Raw genomic sequence first — 22,188 nt, 5'->3', positions numbered from 1 at the left:
AGTTATAATCATGGTGAAATGAAAGAAAATACATAGGTGAGCTATTCCCGTAATCCCGTCATATACTGACGTCACCGAGATTGCAAACAAAAAAAAACACCTGATTGGTTTGCCATATAAGTACATATTTGTTTTGATTTGATTGTTATTATAATTTTTCTAAATGGTAAAATCGTTTTGCAACCTGAGTGACGTCATCTTATGACGGGAATAGCACACCTATGTATTTTCCTTCCACCATGAGTTGTAATCGTATATATTTCGTTATTATTATTAATCTATTAGCATTATAGTTCGGCCGCTTAGAAAGCGACCTCCTCCAGCATTGGTTTAGCATTAGCGCGCAGGTCGTTTTCTAAGCGGCCGAACTATAGCATTGAGTATACACGTACTCAGTAGTAGGCCTATACGAGTATGCTCAACGGCATTAGGTAGGATGCTGAATTTTTATTTCAGGATTAGTGTTGCCTACAGTATTATTTTGAGGCTTCTGATTGGCTGAGGGAACATCATTACCGCGACGATACGGTTGATGCCATCGGCCTCGGTGGTGTATTGGATAGAGTGCTGGGCTGATGATCCGAAGGACCCGGGTTCGAATCCCACCCGTAGCATTATTTTTTTGAATTGGATTTTTTTCATTATCAACAAGTTTGGTTAGGTTATGACGGTTTAATTTTATAATTAAAATATTACGAAATTGAATTTGACCCATTTATAGTTTTATTTTATGAACAGATTTTTTTTCGGTTAAACCTTCATTTGATTTTTCATTATAAGCAAGTCTGGTTAGTTTGGTTAGGTTATGATAGTTTAATTTTAGAATAAAACAATTGTAAAATAGGATTTGAGGCATTTATAATTTTATTTTATGAACAGAACTATTTTTTCGATTAATAAACCTTCATTAGATTTTTTCATTGTTAGCACGTTTGGTTGGTCAGGTTAGGTTATGACGGTTTAATTTAAAAAATATATATAAAAAAATGAATTTGAGGCATTTATAATTTTATTCTATGAACAAAAATAATTTTTCAATTACTAAACCTTCGTTATAGTCAATCAGAAGCCTCTAAATGACGCTGTTGGCAAAATTAATCCTGAAAAACAAATTGTGCAGGTAGGATAACAGTTCTTGTCAGAAATCATGCCAACAGCTGTTTCTATCTTTTTTTATTATTGATGAGTCAGACGTCAGACTCAGCTGTTTCCTCAGCTCAGAGGAGTGAGTCAGTCAGCCTGATTAGATTAACATCTGACTGAACCAGGAACAGCTGTGACTCATAATTCCTTATGAATGAATGAACAAAAATAAAATAAGTAAAATGTTGTTGTCGTTATGTCAATGTCGTTAGTCGTTGTCTTCTGAAGTTAAATGTCAAGTGTTGTGTGTCAAGTGTGTGTGAACTTTAAATGGTTTTTATGAATTAGTTTTGTACACTCATATAATCCAAATTAGTGTACATTTATCTAGGTGTCTGGAAGACGCTACTGATTGCTACCATCATGGCAAGTACACAAATCTAAGTTTTGTCAATGGTATTGTGTTAAATTTTGGTTAGGCTAAGCCTACCCTAACCTATGAAGTAATTTACTTCCTAGTTGAAGAAAATCTGTCGTTTATTTGAATTCTTATATCAACTAAATAATTGCCAGACCAAGTAGGCTATGAGGTTTACGGTTACCAAGTTTAGGTATTCAATTAAAGGCCTGCCTACTTGGCCCATAAAGATTGTAGTCAATAGGAATTAGCCTAACTTAATTTAAACCACCAAATTAAGCTATGTGACGCCAGTCACCCAAGCACCAAGGAGGATACAGTTCGATTCCCAGAGAATCTGTGATATTAGGCCTATCAAAGCATTTTCTTAAGGTTAAGGTATTTTATAGCCTACTTAGCCTACTTTTCTTGGGTACACTTCCATATTTGTTGGCACAAACAACCGAATGAAAATATCGATTGATATATCGATTATTCGATATATCATTTGGTTAGTTAGGTAAGGTTAACCTAACCTAACTAACCAAACGATATATCGAATTGGCTGCACTTTACTTGACGTCCTACACTCATTCGATTGTTTTTTCGTTTCGATATTTTCATTCGATTGTTTTGTTTGATATATCGTTTAGTGATCGTTTGGTTAGTTAGGTTAGGTTAACCTTAACTAACCAAACGATATATCGAATGAAGATATCGATTAATCGATAGGTATATCGATCAATATTTTCATTCGAATGAGTGTAGGACGTCAAGTAAAGTGCAGCCTATCGAATTAAACAGTCGAATAATCAATATTACTCATTCGGTTGTTTGTGCCAACAGATAACTAATGGAAGTGTACCCCTTTTCTTAACTTAGATATTTAGAATAAAAATGGAAAAACCATGAGTTTTCGGTAAACTATTCCGTATAGCCTAGGTGCCTCCAAACAAATTTTTAATTTTGATATCTTACTTTATAGTTTTTTACCTCCTGAATCCAAATATACCATTATTTTTCACAGCTGATGAACATTTCTCAAGATATCGCCGTAATAACCTAATATACAAAATTACAACAAACAAGGTAGGATGGATGACATTACAAGTGGAATGAACTATGGGTTAAGTAAACCAACCTGATTGTTTTCAATCATATTCAAGTAAAAAATGGAAGTGACAACTTTAATTAGCTAAAACTCTGATTCTGCAATATGAAAATCACCTAATTAAGTTACACTTTTCACTTTCTAAGACCGATAAGTTAATAATGTATTATTGCTACCAGTATTTTATCCTTATTTATGATTTATTAATTTATATTCCGACGTTTCAAAAATCAAATCAAAATCAAAATTTTATTGGGCCATTCAACATTTAAGTAGGTACCGGTAATAGGCTAGGTCACAAATTATAATCCTCTTGACGTACAATAGTCAGTCCATAATAATGAAATAAAAACATGCACAAACATCATGCAGAAAACACTAAAATATATATAAAAATAAGTAAAAAAGATTTATACCAAACACGGCATGCAAGAACAGGCTGCTATAAATCACTTTATTCAAGTCCAATCGTCATTGGTGAGAAATCTGCTTCGTTATACTCACTTAGGCTATAGAATGGGTTTTCTAAAAGCCAGTTTTTAATGATTCTGGCAAATTTTTGACTTGGCAGCCGTCTTACCTGAATTGGTATTCTATTATAAAATGTTTAGAAATTACATAATAAAATGGTGCTATTCTAACATAACCTAACCGAACCAAACCTCTAGAATGTGTAAACTGCTTGTCTGAGTAAGAATAGTTAGGTAGCCTAATATGACCCTCGCTGGCAATCAAATTATGCATAAGTTAGCTCAAACAACTGTACATGAATAGTTTGGCTAAGTTAAAGGTCCAGAATGCTACGTTTGATTGGTGACCAAATTTTCCAAATTTTGACATCTTATAATGTAATTACAATTTATTTACAGGTTTATCACTGGCAATCTCACAATGTCAAGCTCTCAGGAGTTGACGATATGGTTCTTCTGTCAACTGTTACAGACGACGCAATCGTTGACAACCTCAAGAAGCGATATATGGACGATTATATATTTGTATCCTTGTGTTTTATACCTTTTAATTTTAATTTTGTTCAAATGGTTTGGATTATCTTGTTTAGTATTATTAGGCTACTTAACTTGGGTCATTCTTTACAGCTGGAAATCATTACTGAACAGGTACCCGGGAAAAATTTATATGTTTGTCCATGTAGTACTTTTTAAAATTTACTGCAGCCTAAGGGAAGTGGTCTGAACTGAAAAAAATGTTTAGTCCTAAGCTACCGGTAGTGAAAAGTCGATTAAGTTTAATTGTAACGTTTTATCTTGAGATAGTTCATATTTAGTATAACTTGCTGGTTAAGAAAAGATTAATGTTATGTTTATGAAATGAAATGAAATGAAATGCTTGAAATGAAATGAAATGCTTTATTTCCGTGAACATGATACATGTATGGAGAAAGTCAAATAAACTAATACTAGGTTAGAGTACTAAAAAATTGCAAAAATTACATGATTTGTTTGTTCCTGTAACACTCCATGCATAGAAAATAAAATAAAACCACACTTGCAAAAACTCATAAAAAAACATACTTACAAGTTGTCAGGAAGTTCAAAAAACTCATGGATTGAGTAAAGTGGGTTAGCCAATAGGAACTCCCTCACCCTCTTTTGGAATTTAGTGATTGGCAGGTTCCGAACTGTACAAGGCAATTTGTTCATTAATTTCAAGCTTAAGATTTCCTTACTAGCCTGGGTTTTCTTTAGTCTAACATAAGGTATGTTCAGATCCTGCTTATTCCTAGTGTTGTAGTGGTGGACCCCTCCTCTGAGCTCGAGAGTGCCAAGCTTCCTCTTACATGACATGAGACACTGCAAAATGAAGAGATTGTAAACTGTCATCAAGGACTCGGCAACAAAGATTGGTTTACATTGGTCCAGATAATCTGCACCATTCACAATCCTTATTGCTTTCTTTTGCAGAAGCAAGACCCTCTCGACCCCAGATGCGGAGCCCCACAGACGCAAACCATACAGAAGTACACTCTGAAAAAATGCTACATAGGCTGTTTTTAACCATTCCTTGGGTACAGAGTCTCTAAGTCTTCTCAGGAGAAAAATTACCCTAGACAAGCGACTACAGACATGAGAAATATGACAGTGCCAGTCTAACTTTGGATCCAAATATAGGCCTAGTAATTTAACATTTGAAACTTCATGATCCATCTGATTTAAAGTGAAAACAATGGTTTGGGATTTACTTTCATTTAACTTAAAAAAGTTAGCTCGGAACCATGCTGATGCTATCCCCATGGACTCAGACATTTGACCATTTAGAGTTATCAGGTCTTTAGAGAAACTGAAAAGGGTAGTGTCATCAGCATAGCAGACGACATTTCCTCCAAAATTTGGAATGAGGTCATTGGTCATGATAATGAACAAAAGGGGGCCAAGTACAGACCCCTGTGGGACACCATGAGTGATCTGACAAGGGCTAGAGATATGTCCATTTATGAGCACCCTCTGCTCACGCCCAGCCAGGTATGACTCCATGAGCCTGAGTTCAGAGCCCTTTACTCCATAAAAATTCAATTTATCCAGCAGTATCCGATGGTCGACTGTGTCGAAAGCCTTACTGAGATCACACAGGGTGGCCCCAGTAAAGCCTCCAGCCTCAAATCCATGCAGTACTACTGCTTCAAGCTTATCTAGAGCATCTATGGTCGAGAGACCCGCCCTGAAGCCACACTGGCCGGTCATGAGTAGATTGTGCTCTTCGAAATATTTGTACAACTGATCCTTAATTACAGATTCAAATATTTTTGAAAATACTGGGAGTAGGGAAATAGGGCGGAAATTCTCTGGACTGTTTGGATCACCTTTCTTATGGATAGGTATAACTTTGGCTATCTTTAGTCTTTGGGGAAAGACTCCTTCAAAGAGACAGGTTCAGGCAATAGGTAAAAGGCTTAACAATGCTAGGAAACACACTCTTAATAAGATTGACAGATACCTCAAATATATCTTTGCTTGGAGAGTTGTTGAGCTTCTGGACCACCCGTATCACACTTTCACAGGATAAAAGGGTAATGTTGAACCGTGAGGCTGCAGGGTCACGTTTCTCCAGCATATCTAGGGCAGAAGTGGCTGAACCGTTGATAGCATCTCTGGTCTGCTGGACGGAGTCAATAAAATGGGCGTTGAAAGCTTCCGCAGTCACTGAAGATATCAACTGGGATTTGGACGGAGCACCTTCTTCATGGATAACTTTCCAGGCTGCTGCACAGCGATTACTGGCAGATTCTATGAAGCGAACATTTCTTTCCAGTCTAGCTGATAGAAGTTTTTGTTTGTACTGCTTCTTAATAGTTTTGTAGCGTAGCTCTGAATCGGGTGTTTTATTGTCCCTGTAGAGATCATAGGCTAGGAGCACCCACTACTTCCACGTTACTAGGGATTGGTCATTCCAGTCCGGAAGATTTTGATTTTTCTTGGAGCGTTTTGTAGGCAGTAACCTTGTGGGAAAGCATTCATTAAACATAAGAAGGAAATTTTGAAAAAAAAACAATTGAAGGTATCTTCAGCCGCACCAGTATTATAAATGAAGTCCCAGTTTGTGTTATCTAGGCGATATATAAAATTATTTATCTTGTCTGTTGAAATAGGCCTACATACTCTTCGACCAGAACCATATTTAACTAGCCTACGTGTATTTCAAGCTGGCTTAGTAGGCCTATTTTAAACCAAATTGATTTCAAGACTGTATTTTTGTAAATTGTGATTGTAACTATTGCGCTAAAATATTGACGGGTTTCCCATCACACTTGAATTTAAAAATTCAAAATCATTGAAGACGCACACAAATGAAATGATGTCAGATCCGAGTCACGGCAATGATAAGAGCTTTATAATAGGCGTAGTATTGGTCATTGGCTGATAGTATGATTGTATGATCATTCCATCATGTGATGGAAAGAGGCACTGTAACTTATTTAAGTAATTGATGAAATAATTTTTTAGTTGGGTTAGTATAATAATGTTTGAGAATAAGAAACCACAAACATGTACACTATCCGTTTTGTATAAATTTACTCACATACTAGCCTTATTTAAAAAGAAAAACCTTAAAACTATAATTGTACCTTTAGTTAATTTTTTTTTTTATGAAAATAAGTTCAAAATAAGTTCATTTTACAGTAGTATAGCGAAAAATTCTTAATGATATTAATAAGAATCACAATACCTAAATAGATTACAGTAAATAAATTTAGGTGTATGCAAATAACAATTTTTGCAGGCATATACAATGATTAATTTATTGCAAATATTGCATGCGTGATAAATATAGTTTTGTTTGAAGAAAAGAATAGTAAGAAAATGATTATATTTCTAAGCAACTGTGTAGCCTGAAGAAAAGTGTATTGGAAATTGATTAAGTTATCTGGTCTAACAAAGTGCCCTTATCTTTGTTTTCCAGATAGGTTTGCTGCTGATAATCTTTTGTAGCCCCTCTTAGTACATATAGACCTATCCCAGCCAACTTAAGCAATCTTTAGTCCATAATCACGACATAGACTAAGTAGGATTTTCTCGCTTGCTTGTAGGATTTAAATTTTAAGCATTTCTTCAAACTCATAAAACAATTAAAAAACTACAAAGAAAATTTATAACGTCACAGTGCACTAAATATTTAAGTTACGATCCCTCTGGTGTTTGATAAAGTTTTTTGAGATGGTAAATAACTCTTCAGAGACTGTTTGAAATTAACAAAATTAACATTGCAATTATGGCGGGCAAATCTAAGATCGAAGCAGTTAGCTTCCATGGACTCCCTTGGAAAACAATTCAAAACTACAAAGAGATGTTCTAATCTCACAGTGTCCATGATATTTACATTCTAATCACTTTATGTGTTGAAAACTTTTTAAAATTTTTGGTTGTTAAATAAATTAAGCAACTGTTTGAAATGATCCAAGGATGGCCCCTAGCCTCCAAAGACCCTTACTCTCTATCCAACAATACTTTATATTTCCGTTGTGTTGAAGAATCTTTTATACTAAGTAACTTGTGAACATACTGTTTGTCTGAAGCTAAAGTTGTTACAGTTTCTGTTCAGTAACTGTTCAAGCAAAAGAAGAGAAAACATTTTGCTAGGCGTACATTCTTAATAAAAACTCCTTAACACATATACAGACCTGTATTGGGCCGGTTTTGGTGTCAGTCAACCCTTTTAAACAGATGCCGTACTTTGGTGACAAGGAAATTGAGATGTATCAGGGAGCTGTGAGTATAACCCTTGTAAAAAATACTAAGATATTAGGCTGTAATTTATTGATTCACTATTGTTATACATCAAATCTGAATGATAGATAATGCTAACTTTTTATATTGCAGAATGCAGATAAATAGTTACAATTTAAACATTCAAATTCCTTATTAACTATTACATCTGTATTATAGCATAGACAAATAGAAAAAATATAGACTGTCAAAGGAAACTTCCGGCGCCAACCGCTAGGAGTGCCGTGTAGTTAGGGCGCATACCGCTGCAGGCAAGGAGTGATGGAGCCAAGTGCTACCAGTAGACGCTGCAGCGGTGTGCGCCGTAACTACACGACACTCCTATGCTAACAAATGCTAAACGAAACACTGCTACCGGTCTATATTCATTTTATTTGTCTATGATTATAGCCCGTTAAAAAAGTGTTGGTGGTTTAAGGGAAAGTTCCCCCACCACTTTTTGTTTGCTTAATTTTAATTTATTGTGCAGCTGATTGAATTTTTGGCAAACCTCAGCTGTTGAACTATTGTTTTAGAGGTAGTATCATTGACTATTGGATACTGAAGTAGACATCCCATCTATATGCACCAGCTGTCGCCAATTTTTTACTTAAAAAGAACGTAGTTGTGTGAGCCAGTCACAGAATGTGCTAGTGTCTAAAATTCTATTTTATACCTTATTTTTTGTTGCTGACCAGGTTGATAGGCCATAACAGGTGCTATAGTTCACTATAAGTCATTCCCTAAGTTTGAATTGGTAAAAATGTTTGTGCACTCGACAGAATTTGAAATTTAGATCAGCGCAATCCGTAGGTGGCTCACATCAATTACAACAATTTTGATAAAAACCCGGTCAAGTGGAGGAGACAGATATCTTCTCTTTAACCCGTCTATATTTTATGAACAGAGTATAGTACTATGTCGCAGTGACAAGACATTGACTTAAGAAGTTACAGGTCTAAAGTTGGTGTATTTCCTTAGAGTAAAACAATAATTTGCTGGAGTCAAGCTCTACATTTTTTTCACTTTTAAAATTTGTAAAAAAATTGTTCTTAATAGGCTAATCTATAAGTATATTACACTATAGGTGAACAGTTTAGTGTTTGTTTATAAATAGTTTAATTTATTACAATACCATTAGGCCTATAACTACATTTTATGTGAAATGTATAAGATTCAGTAATTCAAAGTTACTATTGCGTTGGTAGAGTGAATTCAAGTAATGGTAATAGTTGTTTGAATATAATAAAAAACACAGATGGTCTCAATTTTGGAAAATATTTTGAAAAGTGAAAATTTACTAAATTTTAGTTTTGTGATTTTGTTAACTTACCAAAAAAAGCTCACATATGTTCATCACACAGGCCAATAGTTTCTTTGAAAGGAAAAAAAAACTACTTTACATGGCATAAACAATCATAATACTCAGTAATTTATAGCGATAACAATTCAACTAATCGATATTTAAAAGAGTGTTTACAGTTATCTGTCTTTATTTGCAGGCTCCGTTTGAAAATCCACCCCATATCTATGCAGTGGCCGATAATATGTTTAGGAACTTGATAATAGATGGGGAAAACCAATGTGTGATCATAAGGTAAAATAAATATGTGTTTACTATGACTGTCCTCATGTATTTGAGACTAAGAAGAGGTATTTTCTTTTCCTACAGTTACCTAACAATGTACATGTTCTCTCACTGATTTGAGAAAGCAAAGTGGCCAATTCACTCATCAGTGAGACAATGTTAACATTGTCTCACTCTAATTACTTTGTCTCACTCCAGATTTGCAACGTGAATGCAAGAAATAGTGAGCGCGTAACATGCAGGCAACGTCGTATGAGCGCGAAATACGTTGGCAGAACTGGCTGTAAATCAGCTGGTCAGCTGTTGTACTGTTGTATTTGTCACTTCTTGTTAAATGTTATATCAAAAGTTCACTTCTGTGTAAAAATAGGTTATGTTTCTTCACCAATTTATTTGTTTTATGGTAACTGTAGGAAAATTATAATGTGCAACTCGAGTTCAAAGTACAATTGCCTCACTTGAGAAACCATTCCTCACTCGCCTACGGCTCGTGAGTAAGGATTTCTCTCGAGTGAGTCAATTGCTCACTTTTCTCACTAGTTGCACAAATAACTATTTTTACGATTGTCAAAGAATACAGAACCTTATAAGAAGCGAAACCGGCGTATTAAAAGAGGCGACTCTACGAAGATTGCTGCTGCTAGCGGTAGTTCACAAAGACTTAGCTGGCGACTCTAGCGCTTCCTACATAAGTCTTCGTGAACTCCCGCTGGCGGCAATCTTCGTAGAGTCTTGTCTTTTAATAGAGCGGTTTTGCTTCTTATAAGGTTCAGTATTCATTGCTATTGTGTAGCCTTAGCCCCTGGAATCTAATTTTCTATATTGTTTAAAGACACATTTTTTAGGCTTTTAAAATGCACCAAACCAAGGTTCTATTACTAAGGTCAAATGTTCTACTTTATATTGGGTAAACCACAAAACGGAGCTATTTCCTTGGACTATACAATCACTCTGATCTTTATTTTGAGTTAATTTTAGGTTTTTAAATTTTATGTTATTTGAGAGAATATTTTGGATATTTTTCCATCGCGATTAACAACAAAATAACACTTTAAAAGAAAGTGAAATTTTCTCCTTTTTGAAATTCACACGCCCTGTTAACTTTTAGTAAGTTTAGTACGACAACCTACACTCTGGAACTAGGGAAATCCAAGCTGTCAAAATTGGATTTTTTTGTGGCTTTGTGTCAGGTCTTCTGGCGACGTCATCCTCGTTTCTCACTGAAATTGTCCATTATGTTCGCCTAACTTCTTTTGTACGAGAGCTCTGCTAATCTGAACGATGCAAGCCAGACCCACCTGTGGAAAAAGGATTAGGCTTACAGTATTGCAATTATAAACCAAGCTGTATATTCTCAAATACTAACCACTGTGAAAACCAGGAAATGTGAATTTTGCATAGAATTGCAAAATAAAGAATAATTGCTGTTATCCTATAACCGATGTTAATTCGTAAATGGTGCTCGGTCGGTTCATTACAGTTGGAACTGTCATATAATATGAAGAAAACGATCACAGAAAATACTCATAGTGTAGCTGTTATCAACGACGATTACAGTCTTGTGGTAGTAGGGGCAAATTTTTTTTAAATATTTATGGCCATTTAGTCATCAAAATACACTTTTTATTTTTTCAAGCAAATTTCTAGCTAATCCGAACAATTTGGCAATCCTAAGAGTTTGAACCCAATTTATTCATTCTTCTTTAGACTTCTATAGGCTACTTTTTGTGGTTTATCTTTTGCAGAATTAGCTGGTTTTGTGTACCCTTATGTGTTGGCAAAATAATATAACCTAATTTTAGAAAACTATACTATGTTTTTGTATATATTGATATTTTGACAAAAGATACCTATTCATTATTTTTCGCATGTTTCTAAGTTTTTATTTTTGTGAGCTTATCTTTTCAACATGGTTTCGGGTTGAAAAACACTTGAAGATCTGATTCCAGATCCCAAAGTTTTATGAATACTCATTTTTCATTAATTGTTGTGACGATCTGGTATGGATCAATTTTTAATACAATTAATATTAGCCCAAATAACAGTTTGGCAAATTTCAGTCATTGCCTTTACTAGCGGCAATTAGGCAATGGCAGTGAGTGGCAACTCCACTAGCCTGCATAATTTTGCAATTTGATTGGTTTTTTTAGTGTTACAAAGTATTAGATACATCGATTGCTACATCACGTTTGATGGTTTGGTCGTAGCATGGAATGTGTTGCCTGTTTGTTGTGTTGACATGAGGTGTCTGTGTGACATGTATGACTGCCAAACCGAGACCCTGCGGTTCTCCCGGGGTATACATGTTTTGTTCCAAATGCTATTATGTAGTAATTAGAATTAACATAAAACATTAAATTTGTGCAAAATAACTTTTTCCAAACCAATATTTCTAATATTTAAATCTCAGCCTTCCCTCATTAAATTTTCTCCTCCCCATGTGTGGTCATCTCATAATTTGGAAAATGTTTATAATTCTCTGACATTTTTCTCTGTTCTAGTGGAGAGTCGGGCGCAGGCAAGACAGTTGCTGCCAAGTACATAATGGCGTACATCGCCCGGGTCAGTGGAGGTGGCAGTAGAGTACAGAGAGTCAAGGATGTCATACTACAGTCCAATCCCCTCCTGGAGGCATTCGGGAATGCCAAGACAGTGCGCAACAACAACTCTAGCAGATTTGTAAGTTTATTAGCTGATTGCAGACAGTAAACGGTGTGTGAGGTTATACCAATCACGATTTTTGTTTCCTCATAACATAACATAACCTTTAATACCAGTGATAAAAATAAAATTTATTTCTCGAGACTCCCAACTTTGAATTTGTTAGCAAATCTTTAATTCTCATTTAATCACTACGACATAGTGGTCTTCCTGTGATTGTAGCAACATCTTGCTCCTGCCACCACGGCAATATCAAACATTGTCAGAATAATATGACAAGATTCCCGTCCTGAAAACTCTCCCTTTTTTGTTTTTTGCCTGAGTAAAACTTTTACTTAAGAACAGACTCAACAACCGAAAAGATTATCTAATAAAAAGTTCTTGAGCCTAAAAGAACAAATAATATACATGTATACCGTAATTTTATTTCTGGTCTTGAAAATTCTTAATTTTAAAAGATTAATTTTCAAACGACCCAGTTCATAAAAAAAATTAAGTACCATATTAACTGTTGTTAGTAAGACTCCGGTAATGTTAGCATTTATATTTCACTTTAAATTATGAACTGTTTCAATAACCTGTCTGTTGATTTCTTAGATTGAAGAAACATGTAATAGCTTTTTAATGTTTTAATGCAATCTTTTGTGGTTAAAGTCAAGAAAACCTGTGTTTATAAAAATATGGTCAAGCCAATTGATTTTAATATCTATAATCTGAATCTGTTTTATCTTCGGTTGAAAGTAGATCCTATTATGAGTTCTATATTATTTTTAATATAAGATAAAATGTTGATTATGTTTATGAAACTAGGGTGTGTAAAAAGTAAATATTCCAATTTTAGCATCGATGTTATCAGTTATATGTGTGTGTAGGGCAAGTATGTGGAGATGGAGTTTGGAGCCGGAGGTCAACCAGAGGGAGGAAAAGTATCAAATTTTCTTCTGGAAAAGTCACGAGTTACGTCACAAAACCCCGGAGAAAGATCCTTCCATATCTTCTACCAGTTGTGCAGTGGAACGGACCAGGCAACAAAACGTAATTAGTCAATGTTTTTATTTGTTTACCATGCGAATCTTTAAATGTTTTGGGTCTTCAATAGGAAGCATGACAAAAAGTTAAATAGATATGTTAGATGGTGTTGCAATTTGCAAATAACCTGTACTCCATAACCGTTCACCGGAAATAACCGTTCACCACGGAAATTCCCCTAAAATTTCCTAATTTTAAAGCCGTTTAGTGACTGTTTAAAGCCATTTTAACGTCTAGAACTGCGTCCAAAAACCTCTGTTGCATTTTTATGACAAAATATATTTTAAATATACTGTATATTTGAAAACTACATATATTGCAGACTAAAGCTATTTAGGAAAAGTTTGATTTATTCTTGTTTGAGGGAACTGGTATTAAATTATACTCCTATTTTTTTCAGGTGAGCTTGGTTTGGTGCAGATAGAATGTTTTTTATACCTCAGCGGAGGAGGTAGTCACAAAGTGGAAGGCACAAACGATGCTCATGAATTCAATGAGACTTTGAAAGGCGAGTTTATGCAGATTTAGTTTATTTAGTTGTCCAAAATTAAAAAAAAGAAAAAAAAAACTACTGGTGATACTAATGTCAACATAGAGCTTGTGGTGTTTTCTGTTATGAACAGTTTTTGAGGGAGATCATATCAGAGAGCTAATTTTAACTGTTCTAAGATTGTTCAACGGGATTCTGTCGAGGAATACATTATCTCTCGCATTCATTTCTCTCAATAGACAGCTGTGCTATAACACACATACACACAAATTACCAGTAACTTAGATGATTTAATTCTATAATCATTTTAAAAACAGCTTTAGACATATCCTCCAAATTAATTGAGGATTAGAGGATTAGATTATCATGGAGTTTCTACAGAAGAAAGTATTAGAATCCAATGTGCTGTCAACTGCTTGGAACTTTTTTCTTGGGTAAGTTAGCTGTGTTGTGTAGTTCCTCCTTCCAAGTGTCAAGTGCTAGTCCTCCAGAAACTAATTGTTAATGTTTAGAGGATAGCAGCTAGCTTACCTTAGAAAAAAACCAGAACTTAGTCCCTAATGGAATAAAATAATCTGTGTTCTGCGTCTTCTATGTGGACTATGGACTGTCTGGACTTTTTATAAGGTAGCTAGCTGCTTTCCCCTTATTCGAAGGATCACATCTTTAGCCTAGAGCCTAATTAATGCTGTATTGTTGATAGCAATGAGTGTGATGGGACTAGACAAGAGTCGACAGAATGACATATTGCGAGCCGTGGCAGCAATATTGCACCTGGGCAATATCACGTTCACGGAAAAAGGCAACTACGCTGAGATTGCTTCCCCACCGAGTAAGTGTCATATTTCAACTTTGTAGCTTGATAGATTAGGACAAATTATTCTAATGTTTGCACTTTCTTATGAACACTGTAAACACCCGAGTTGTGCATTGTGCCCGTCTTAGCTCTACTCAGGTTCAGGCAACTCAGTTTTTGAAGTTTTATCATGTAATGGCTCTTACATGAATAGTGATATGATCATTAGCTGTCCCTGATCATTGGACATTTAATAATGGTCCTGGTTAGAGAAACAACTGACCTTCGTCAGTAACAAAGGGGATTGAGCGAGACAGGGGTGCCCAGAGGGGTGCATTGGTCCAGAGTGCACGCCGATTCAGATTCAGATTTTCGGCGGCAGGAATGGAAGTGTCCATAGTGGCCACCGGTTTCCGAGCCTGCGCGCAGGCAGGTGCTTACCGGAATGAATTCTTCATTCTCGTTTCAGATTCAGATTTAGATTTTGCTCGTATTCACACTATTTAATTAAATACATTTTGTTTTTATTGTAAAATATTTAATTTTTCATCCTTACTTTTAGGGTTACCAGTAAGCGCTCTTCAGGAAAATTGTTTTGTTTTTACAGAAGTTTCTTGCAGTATGATATCCAATTTTAATAATAAGTTTCGGTGGATTCTGGCTCCATTCAACACAATATTGAAAGAAGCTCTATCACTTTTAACAATGGGAAAAAAGATAAATAATATTAAGAACCCCATTTTCACTGACTGTAACTTCACAACAGTTTCAGACGTTATCATTTTGCACGTTAATTCCTCATCCGTCAATTCCATATCAATGACTGACTTGCTTCTTTGCTAACCGAGTCAGTAGGCCTACCGGTGGCGTATTTCCTGCTTCCACTATGGCCACCAACAAAATATCTAACCACACGCCGAAAATCTGAATCTGAATCGGCGTGCACTCTGGACGTACCGCGAGTCTTCGGTTCCCGAGGTCTTGGGTTTGAATCCACAGATCATTAATGTATTTTGATTTATTCCATGTAATAATTCCGCAACTCTCTGGTCCTAATGTAAAGAAATCTCTATTTGCGTCCCCATCTTAATTGATCAGGCAAATGGAAATTCGCTTAGTCTGCAGGTTTGCTGCGCCGGGGGTATTTTTCACTTTGAATCTAACAAGTCAAGTGAAAACCAACACAAACAAAATTTTAACGAACCTTATACTGTACGGTATTTGAAAACCTCAGTGACTGCTTCATGTTTATTAGCTAAACAAAAGTAGGCCAAGCCATTTTAGCGAATTTCCCCATAGGGAATAAGCTATTGTTAGTTACCTTGTAAAGTTAAACCATTGACTATATGATACTGAGGTAGACTATATGGACCATCTGTAGCCATTTTTTACTAAAAAATAATGTAGTTGTGTGAGCCAGTCACAGAATGCGCTAGTGTCTAACATTCTATTTTATACCTTATTTTTTGTTGCTGACCATGTTGATGGTCATAAAATTTATTATAACTTATCATAAGTCATTCCCTAAGTTTGAGTTGGTTAAAAAGATTGTGTATTCGGCAGAATTTAGTAATTTAGATCAGCGCAATCTGTAGGTGGCTCACATCAACTTCGATGATTTTGATAAAAAAAGCTGGCTACAAATTTAATATGGGGATGGAATGTCAAAGGTTAAACTGTGTACTAGGTTTTTAGGATTTTTAGTAGGGATAGCAGGCTTGCCTGAATAGGAATGAGTTTGAGCTGGCACAAAAAACCCAATACTTAACACTATTTACACAAAACATTAGAATATTTCACTATCACTGACAGCATTTTAAGGTTGTAAGAGTTTTTTAAAGGTTGTTTTAAAGGTTTAAAGGTTCTTAAAGGTTGGACCTACAGAAAACTCTCTCTTCCATAGTTGGAAATGCTGGCAGTGACAGTGAATTTTTCTAATGTTTTTTGTATAAAGTGTTACATTTTGAGTTTTCTATGCCAGTTTGGTCTCTTTTCCATTCGAGTGTGCCTGCTATCCTCACTAATCAACCCAAAAACCTAGGCTCTTCTGCTCCATGTTATATCCTTTTCACAAACTGTATACATGTCATCCATCAAAAGTAGAAGAGTAGATATTAAGAAAACATTTTCTTTTTGTGAATAAGTTATAGTAAAGAATGGTGGGGTATGAAAAATGCAGTTCATCTTATAGGCTTAGGTGTATTTTGACCCGTTCATTTTCGTCAAGTTGAACTTGTGTCGTCAAAAATAGTCACTTGTGAAAAAATAAAATATACTTTTAAAGTAAGAGTTCTTGATTGTTTGAAATTTAAAATCCTTATGTTTTCTTATGTTTAGGTTTACAGTTCACTGCCCACCTACTGCAAGTAGAGAAGGAGCAGCTAAGTTCTAAACTGCGCAGTCGTAAGTTTGACAGCAAGTGGGGCAATGAAGCAGACTCAATAGATGTCACGCTGACACTAGAACAGGCAACTTACACAAGAGACGCACTTGCCAAAGCAATCTACACTAGACTGTTTGACTTTCTTGTCAAGGTAAGTCAAGTTGATGTCAGCTCAAGCTGTTTATGTTGAGAATGTTAAAATACATACAGTACTTATGTTGCGGCCATTCCCGAGTCTGTGCGTCAATTGACCTTTCTATCTGCTTCTATTCTTTTACAGTTCTTCTTCCTCCAGTTGGCGCTCTCCTCTCCACTTCCTACTTTACCTCATTTCCCTTGAGGTTTCCTTCCTCTATTTCCCCAGAAATTATGGTAGTTCTATGCTAAAACAGAATTTTTTCATAACAAGTTTTTGTATGTAGCCTAGTTGTCAGATGTCATTAAGGTGATTACATGATGTGATGAAGGAGTTACAGAGTGAAATTTTTTCCACTTTAAGTTTAGAAAAATGTCCTTTATAGTCAATATAATTAAGAAATTCTAACATAAAGTCATGGATAAAGCTATAATTGAATCTATTAATCCACAAGACCTACGTTTGATTACACAATTATCAGTATAAATGTTTTTATTTTCCAGCAAGTCAATGAAGCTATGCAAACGAACGTAGCTGGAAACAGTATAGGTATCCTGGACATATATGGGTTCGAGATCTTTGAAAGGAACGGGTTCGAACAGTTTTGCATCAATTTTGTGAATGAAAAACTACAACAGATCTTCATCCAGCTAACCTTGAAGGCTGAACAGGTAAGAATTTTACATAACAGTTTTATTTTGCTCATTGAAATGCTTGATTGTTTAGTTTTTTCATTGTTTAGAACATTTCCAGATTCTTGATTTTCTGTTTTTATACCACTACCGTTCTCAATTCAGCTCTCCAAGTAATGAGATGGCCTATTTTTCAGCCTTTTACAAATGGACATCTTATTAGAATTCATTGTTGTCCAGCCTTCTGTATTCTCAATTGATCTTTAACCGTATTGAAGAATACCAGGATCACGGATTATTTTAATTATAACATTCTGGTATAAGATCATTACAACAAATTCGAGGTTAGTTAAGTTTTTAACTTTTCCACTGATAACCATGTAGACATAATACATTCTTTAGAAACTTGCATAGTTCAAACTTGCATAGTTCAAACTTGCGGTTTTGATTTGAAATAGTTCGATACTTTTAGCGAATTTCCTATAGGGAAGTAGCTATTACCGTAGGTCTCATGGTAAGACCTAAGCCCGGGACCGATTTACTTTTTCATTTTGATGTCCCCAAAGGCCAAAAACACCATTCGTTCAAATTTTTATATATATATATGTGTCCATCCGCACGATAACTTGAGTAATTTTTGTCCGATTTTGATAAAATTTGGTTTGAAGGTGTAAGGCGGGATAAACTTGAATGAGTTCGCGAACCAGCATGATCGGACTATGGGAACGGGGGTTTATGGGGGGTTTTATGGGGTAAAAATAGGTTTTTCCCATTTTTGACTCTAAAAACACAAAGTTTCACAATTTCTTTTTAAATAATTTTGTAGAGCTTAAAAAAACAAATAATTTAGTATATTGAAGCGTTATTATGTGCCTAATTGTTACGGAGAAAATTCAAAAAAATTGTAATTTTAAAATTCCCATGTTATTCTTATGGAGAATAAGTAAACTGTTGTAGTTTGCTTGTTTATGAACATATTTTGATCGATTTTGGAAAATACTTTTATTTCCTACTAAACTATTATCATTTTATAAAAAAATCTTTTTTACCCTCCCTGTTGCAGCAAACCTAAGTACTTGTTAAACTAATTCTATTTAAATAGGAAATAAATGTGCTATTTTTATGGAGGCATTTTAGTATAAATCCAATCAGGTTAATGGAAATTTGCTTAGTCTGCAGGTTTGCTGCGGCGGGGGTATTAGTAAAATTTTATACTATTAACTCCCTGTTAAACAATTCAGGCATTGTTTAAGTTATAAACAAAGAGGTGCTGACATTGAAATGATTAAATGTCCATGACAGATGTTAAGTTAGCTAAAACTTATGAAAGTGTTAAATTAAAGTACCACGGTACTTACTCTTTTGTAAATTCTAGGTATTATGAAATTTAATGTGTTACAACCTAAATAGATATTTCCTTTTTTAATTTATTGTTTTATTATTTTTTTTATTGAAACATGAAGATGAGTACAGCCACCCGAGTGTGGGCGTAACACATGTGTGTCATATTTTATCTCACCCGTTGGATATGAGGGCGGGTCGGCGACGTAAAGAGAGAACCGTGGCAGAGGTGATGTGCCTGCACTCTGGCGAGCGTTTAGAGAATTACCGATGGCCGTCTGTATCTATTCTCTTTTCTATGATATGACTATGGAAACAATTTTTCGTCATACTGCAGCAAAAACAGCCATTTTATTCATGTGTTGCGGGTCTAAAGTAGCTCTTGCTCTTTTACTCTCTCATGAGTAGAAAGCCTGTGTAATCTTATGCTAAACAGTATATGCATAGGTTCATAAACTAGGTGGTGTTCGCAGAGGCGTCCACAAAATTGTGTAGAGTTACCAGGAAATATTTTATTTTGTCATTGACCTTCACCATCAAGCTTTATTTTATTATTATTTTTACTTACAATTTTAAATTTAGACAATATTTGTGTGGAGATCATTATTATTGTAGTGATTAAAATAGTTACATATTGTTTCTAGTGAAGGGAAGTAAAAAACACAGGGATTTCATAATACGCATTTTCAGAGACCTACCTTCATTTACATTCTAAGCTTAAAACCTCAGATGTGCTAGGTCAACTTTTTATCTAGCAGAGTGATACGGTTCTAAGTAGTGATCACGGAGAAATCAACAAAAATAATGTTAGCTTCTACAATTTTGATTACCGTACTAATTACTGCATAGGAGAACTGTGTGCATTCTACCCCCTGACCTTCACTGGTGCACGTCCTGCCCTTGCATTATTGTAATATGCCTATTTGTTGTTTTTATTCATTTTCATAAATGTCTTTGTCCTGTCCGTGTATGTGTGTGTAAAAAATAAATCACACACTAAAATAACACATAACAAGATTATTAACAGCACAAATATTAGAGCAGAAACTGTAACGATTATAAACATAAACAAATTACTTCACTGGCCTGAAAATAAACATGTTTGTATTGTATTATTATTTAAATGGAAATGTCAAACAAATTCCCAAAACATATGTTAATGTTATTTGTTTAAGAATCGAGCCAGTGGCGTTATTTGTTTATGTTTATGATCAATACCGATTATGTTCTTACCGTGATTAACAGTTGCAACAATTTATCAGCAGTTTCCTGATGTTCTGCATTCTACTTAACAGCTGATCTTTTGGCTTTTTCTTAAAGGGTTACATTGAAACTTCGAGACCCAGTGGGGTGGGTTCCTGGGAGAATATTTTCAAAGTCATATAGATACCGGCACTCACTGGATATGGTCTTAATCACCATACAAAATTTGAAAATGATTACTTCAGCCGTCTAGGAGGTGTTTGCCAATGTCAAAATGCATATGACTCTACCTATAAGAGCTTCGCTCACGCAGCTCGAGAGATCTATATACTTACAATACGGGTTTTCTCTATTACATCCTTTTTTTTACCGTCCCACTTAACAGAATTTTATGATTAAGGTGTCATTGTAAAGCTTATGATCCAGCAGAGGGATGAATGGTAACTAAAAGGGTAATTTCTTTTAGGGCTTAGCCTTCCTACTGTCTGACTTTTTGACTTTTAGAGCTTCTTTTGAAGAATCAGTGAAGCTGACTAACTTTCTTTATAGGCTAACAGTTTGAATATTAGTTTAAATATGAACAGCTGATCTTTCATTTAAATGTTTAACAAAAGATTGAAAACAAAAGACTCAACAGTTTATGAACATGAAAAAGATTTTAAATAGGCAGCTTTTCTACAAAAAAACCCAGTAAATCACTTAATGTTGAAGATCTGAAAGCAACCAAATCAATTTATTTTAGGTTAGTTGTTTTATTCGCCTAATAAGCAATTTAAGCATTTAATCTTTGAAAAGTAAAAGAGTATTGCATTCATGAATCGTATTGCCTCAAAATTTCAATTCAGTGGGGGGAATTTCTATTATATTTCTATTAAGGGGTTCACCCTATTAAAATGCACAATTTGACCACGGGTCATCTTGTAATATTTTTTTAAATACTTTTAAAAGTACTGTAATTTGAATTACATAAACGTCTTAAACACAGAGTAATACAATGCAAATATACTTTTTGTGTAAAAAAACCAATTGTGCTCAATATACCATTAAGGCCTTTAAGTAAGTACTTTTTCTGTAATATTTAAATAGTCTACATATTATTTGATTGATAGGGTATCAAAATAAAACATGTAGATATATTAATATTTATTTTTCTTGTGATTAAGAACAAAGTTGAATACAACTTTTTTATATATACAGACATACAAGTAAAATATATACACATAGGTAGTTCTAATAAATAATTACAAATATTATTGATTTTTAAATTAAAATGTGCAATCAATAGAGAGATATGTTTGGTGGGTTTGAACAACTGAACACAAAAAATGTTGTTTTTTAATACACAAACCTAACTCTAAATTATTTAAAAATTGTTAAGGTATATGCTGGTATTTTATGAAATTATAAATCTTTTGTAATCCATATTATAAAATGTAAATTATTTACAAATGCAAAACTAGACATTATGTAAAAAGAGTACCAGTATAGAAATATTTTACGCTAATTATTTTTTAAATGAAACTATTATTTCCTAATTTGTATCTTGTGATGTAATTGTGCTGAGAGGTAAAGAAAACCGCATGATTACAATATTACAAAAAAAAAAAAAACAATAAATATTATCTTTCTATAATATTTCTGCAGTAAAATTTTAAATCTCCATTCATCCCTTTGTTTAAAAAAAAAAAAAAAAAAAAAACATCAGGCACAAGAAATTCAGTCAACCAAGTAATTGAAACGTCAAGTTTGATTGATTTTCTCTGTTTCTGTCGATAAGAAAATCTTACAAAATATTCTTTTCCACTAAATAAGTTAAATGTAATCCACACCTTTGCCACAAAATGTTGTCTTTGTTTACTTTGTTGTCTGTCCATGCATTGCATCAACAAGATAATGCTGTTTTTGTTGGTTTGTTTATATTACAACGATTATGTTGAGCTGTGATGGTGCTCTAAAATTTCATTTAGTAATATTATTTTAGTAAGCTATAATGAATAAATATTGGTAGCCTATTATTAAAAATAAGATATCCTTTAGAACTCAGATAAGATCTTTGAAACAACATGTTTTTATTTAAAACTAATATTTTGTTTTCAAAATCTAATTCAATACTATCTAG

The 22,188-nt window shown here is 34.3% G+C and overlaps 1 protein-coding gene across 1 annotated transcript; it reads left to right on the top strand.

Moving 5' to 3' along the window:
- The first annotated feature begins 1,403 nt into the window (after positions 1 to 1,403).
- On the top strand, positions 1,404 to 19,742 carry LOC128997546 (unconventional myosin-Ie-like). Its single transcript, XM_054423186.1, has 11 exons — positions 1,404 to 1,509; positions 3,461 to 3,586; positions 7,724 to 7,813; positions 9,313 to 9,407; positions 11,900 to 12,077; positions 12,932 to 13,094; positions 13,489 to 13,596; positions 14,282 to 14,410; positions 16,712 to 16,908; positions 17,397 to 17,564; positions 19,716 to 19,742. The coding sequence occupies exons 1-11, from the start codon at positions 1,507 to 1,509 to the stop codon at positions 19,740 to 19,742; spliced, it is 1,284 nt and encodes a 427-aa protein (XP_054279161.1). The 5' UTR covers positions 1,404 to 1,506.
- The last annotated feature ends 2,446 nt before the right edge of the window (positions 19,743 to 22,188 follow it).

The sequence above is a fragment of the Macrosteles quadrilineatus genome, unplaced genomic scaffold, assembly GCF_028750875.1.
Source record: "Macrosteles quadrilineatus isolate MER2022 unplaced genomic scaffold, UCM_ALF_1.0 Scaffold_6__1_contigs__length_79288215, whole genome shotgun sequence".
NCBI lineage: Eukaryota > Metazoa > Arthropoda > Insecta > Hemiptera > Cicadellidae > Macrosteles > Macrosteles quadrilineatus.
The sequence above is the reverse complement of the archived record's forward strand: the minus strand, read 5'-3'. Positions and strand labels throughout refer to the sequence as shown.